The sequence below is a fragment of the Aphelocoma coerulescens genome, chromosome 1 (genome assembly GCF_041296385.1).
Source record: "Aphelocoma coerulescens isolate FSJ_1873_10779 chromosome 1, UR_Acoe_1.0, whole genome shotgun sequence".
In the NCBI taxonomy this organism is placed as follows: domain Eukaryota; kingdom Metazoa; phylum Chordata; class Aves; order Passeriformes; family Corvidae; genus Aphelocoma; species Aphelocoma coerulescens.
The window spans coordinates 483,936-487,277 of record NC_091013.1 but is presented as its reverse complement, the minus strand read 5'-3'; the positions used below and the strand labels follow the sequence as shown (position 1 = coordinate 487,277).

The 3,342-nt window shown below is 58.9% G+C and overlaps 1 protein-coding gene across 1 annotated transcript; it reads left to right on the top strand.

The window, feature by feature from the left end:
• Nucleotides 1-1,277: 1,277 nt before the first annotated feature.
• LOC138115174 (olfactory receptor 51G2-like) lies at nt 1,278-2,234 on the top strand. Its single transcript, XM_069028240.1, has one exon. It carries the CDS (start codon nt 1,278-1,280, stop codon nt 2,232-2,234), a length of 957 nt encoding a protein of 318 aa, XP_068884341.1.
• The last annotated feature ends 1,108 nt before the right edge of the window (nt 2,235-3,342 follow it).

Here is a 3,342-nt window from a genome sequence, read left to right as displayed (position 1 = left end):
TCAGGCCTTGGAAAGAGCTGCCCAGGGAGGTTTGGAGTGCCCATCCCTGGAGGTGTCCCAGGAAGGGCTGGAGGTGGCACTCAGTGCTCTGGGCTGGGGACAAGGTGGGCATCGGGCACAGCTGGGCCTGGCTCGGCTGGGAGGGCTTTTCCAGCCTCAGGGACCCTGGGATTATGTGATTCAGGTTTTCTCTCTCATTTGAGCCTCTGAATTTCTTCCTTTCCATTTAATCTTGTTGGAGCTGAGAAGTACAAATGGCATTTCCTTCCCTCGGGGCTGGTTTGGATAATTGACCCGCAGATCTCGCTGATAAAGCTCCCTAAAACATCACACACTCTGCCAAGCTGAAACCAAAGGGGAAGGAATCAACACAGACTCACACGTAATGGGGCTGCTTCTCCTCTCTGAGGGAGATGTTCTCTCTCGTGTTCCCACCGCATTCAGTTCAGCACAAACACTGGCTTTTCCCTGCCTTCATCTCCCGCCCCCTCCATCCTCCCTTCCCTCTCCTGCCGGCTGCCTCATCCCTGCAGGAACCAGCACGGCCAAGGCTGCTCCGTCACTGCCATGGGGAGCAGCCAGCCCCGTTCCCAGCGTGACCGCCAGGGCTCCGTCCCACCTCTCCTCCTACCCCGGGCAGGAGCACACAGCCTGTTCTTGTCTGTGCTGCTGAGAAGCTTTGGGGCACCTGCCAAAGGGCTGAGCACCAAATCTCCTGAAAATTTTGGCATTTAAAGGGGACTGCAACAGGGGGAGACACTTACATGTCCTACTTCTGTCCCTCGTTGTCTGCTGCTGTGCACAGCCCTGGCAATGGTGATCCCGAGGCTGTGGCTTTTCCTTCATTGATCACAGAGTCATGGAATCCCAGACTGGGTTGGGAGGGACCTCAAAGCCCATCCAGTGCCACCCCTGCCATGGGCAGGGACACCTCCCACTGTGCCAGGCTGCTCCAAGCCCCAGTGTCCAGCCTGGCCTTGGGCACTGCCAGGGATCCAGGGGCAGCCCCAGCTGCTCTGGGCACCCTGTGCCAGGGCCTGCCCACTCTCCCAGGGAACAATTCCTTCCCGATATCTATTTAGAAATTAGGAAGAAATGATCTAATATCTTTCTCATATCTGATCGATGGGATAGTCTCGAATGAGTGCAGCTGCTCAGGGCTTCTTGGCTCCCAGGAGCCTGCCCTCCCCACCCTGTGCCAGCTGGGATGTCTCCCAGCAGGGCTTTTATTCCAAGACACTTTAATTTCCAGACCCTTGGACCACTGGAGCAGTGAGATGTCCTCTTCCAACAGGACTGGGTCCAGCCCCTTGGCCTTCATCCTCACGGGCATTCCCGGGGTGGCAGTGAGCAGCCCCTGGGTGGCACTGCCCCTGTGCTGCCTGTACCTGCTCATGCTGCTGGGGAACTGCTGCCTGCTCTGGGCCATCAGGGCAGAGCACGCCCTGCACGCCCCCATGTACCAGTTCCTGTCCATGCTGGCACTGGCAGACCTGGGGCTGTCCCTCTGCACCCTGCCCACTGTGCTGGCCGTGTTCTGCGTCCCGGCCACCTCGCTCCCCTTCCAGGCGTGCCTTGCCCAGATGTACTTCATCCACACCTTCTCGGCCATCGAGTCCGGGGTCCTGGTGGCCATGGCCTTCGACCGCTTCGTGGCCATCTGCCACCCCCTGCGCTACGGCTCCGTGCTGAGCGGCTCCCTGGTGGCCAGGGCAGGGGTGCTGATCGTCCTGCGGGGCACCTGCCTGGTGCTGCCCGTCACTGCCCTCATGGCGAGGATGCCGTTCTGCAGGGCCCGCGTGCTGTCCCACTCCTTCTGCCTGCACCAGGACATGCTGAGGCTGGCGTGCGGGGACGTGCGGCCCAGCAGCTGGTACGGGCTGAGCGCCGTGATCCTCACCAAGGGCCTGGACTCGCTGGCCATCCTCCTGTCCTACGTGCTCATCCTCAGGGCCATCCTGGGCACCATCTCCCCGGGGGCGCGAGCCAAAGCCTTCAGCACCTGCATCTGCCACCTCTGCGCCGTCCTGCTCTTCTACATCCCGCTCATCAGCCTGTCCGTCATCCACAGGTTTGGGAAGCACCTGCCCCCCCTCGCCCCCACGCTCCTGGCTGATGCCTGTCTGCTGGTCCCCCCTGTCCTGAACCCCCTCGTGTACAGCTGGAAAACAAAGCAGATCCGCAGGCGGATCCTCCTGCTGCTCTGCTGGAGAGGGACCCAGCAGCAGGGCTAGCCCCAGAGTGCCCCAAAGCTGGACTCCTCCTTCTGTTCCTCTCCACACTGGAGTCCCAGAGTGGCAATTTCCTAATGCCAGTCTCCTCCTTCTGTTCCTCTCCAGACTGGTTGCTCATGGGCAATATCTCTCCTGGAGAAAATCCCTTGTGTTCCTTCCCATCCCTGTCACCTCTCTGCAGCACGGCTCTGCTCCTCTCCACAATCCACACTATCCCCCTCCCGTTTTGGGATGCTCCACTCTCCGAAGGGCTGCGAGAGGGCAGAGCTGGTGTGGCCTTGTGGCAAAGCTGCCCTCCCTGCAGGCGGAGGAGAGACAAGGCTACTGGGAGCAGGCTTTCACTGGAATTCACTGCTGAGAGGGGGTTTGGTCTCTGCAGAAATACAGACAGTGTTACCAGACTTGTGTTTTTATTTGCAATATCCCTGTTCAGTCCAGGATATGAAACTGTCAGTTCCCAGAGTTGTGTGACCCTCTGAGACTCCTTAGCCTTCATTGTACAGCCAATGTGAGCCACATCTTTGCACTTATGGAGACAAGAACTTCCCTGTGGACCCAGAAATCTGAGTACCTGGGACACAAACCCAGAAACGTGACTGCGGTGTCCTTGAAGGGTCTGCAAGGTGTGGTTTTTCCTGACTCATGATACCATCTCAGCCTATAACCCTTCTGGGAACATCAGGAAAATCTCTCCTGCCTCCCAGGTTATGATCCCAATGAGGACAGGCTGCTCTGAATGGAGCTCCAGGGTACCCTGGGTGTGCAGTGTCATCCAAAGGCCTCCTGTGATGTGTGGGGTGGTTGTGCACGGCCACAGTCCCTTAGGCACATTTGAGATGCACAGGTGACATGTTTCACACCTGGGCTGCTGGGCTGCCCCTCTCAGAGCACCCAGTGGTCACTGAGGTGCCTCCACCCCATCCCAAGGTGATCCCTCCTGACTAACCACACCTGGAATCCTCCCTGCAAGGAAAATCCCCATGACTTTGTCCTGTCTGCAGGGTCCTGCCAGGCCCTTTCCTCCTTTCTGCCTCCACAGCAGTGCCTTGAGTCTTCCCTGGGGCTGCTCTCCTCCTCTGGGATATCTCAGCCCAACCTGCTCCTCATC

Excerpts from the sequence above, each read along its gene's own strand:
- LOC138115174 (XM_069028240.1), top strand. The coding sequence starts at position 1,278 with ATGTCCTCTTCCAACAGGACTGGGTCCAGCCCCTTGGCCTTCATCCTC.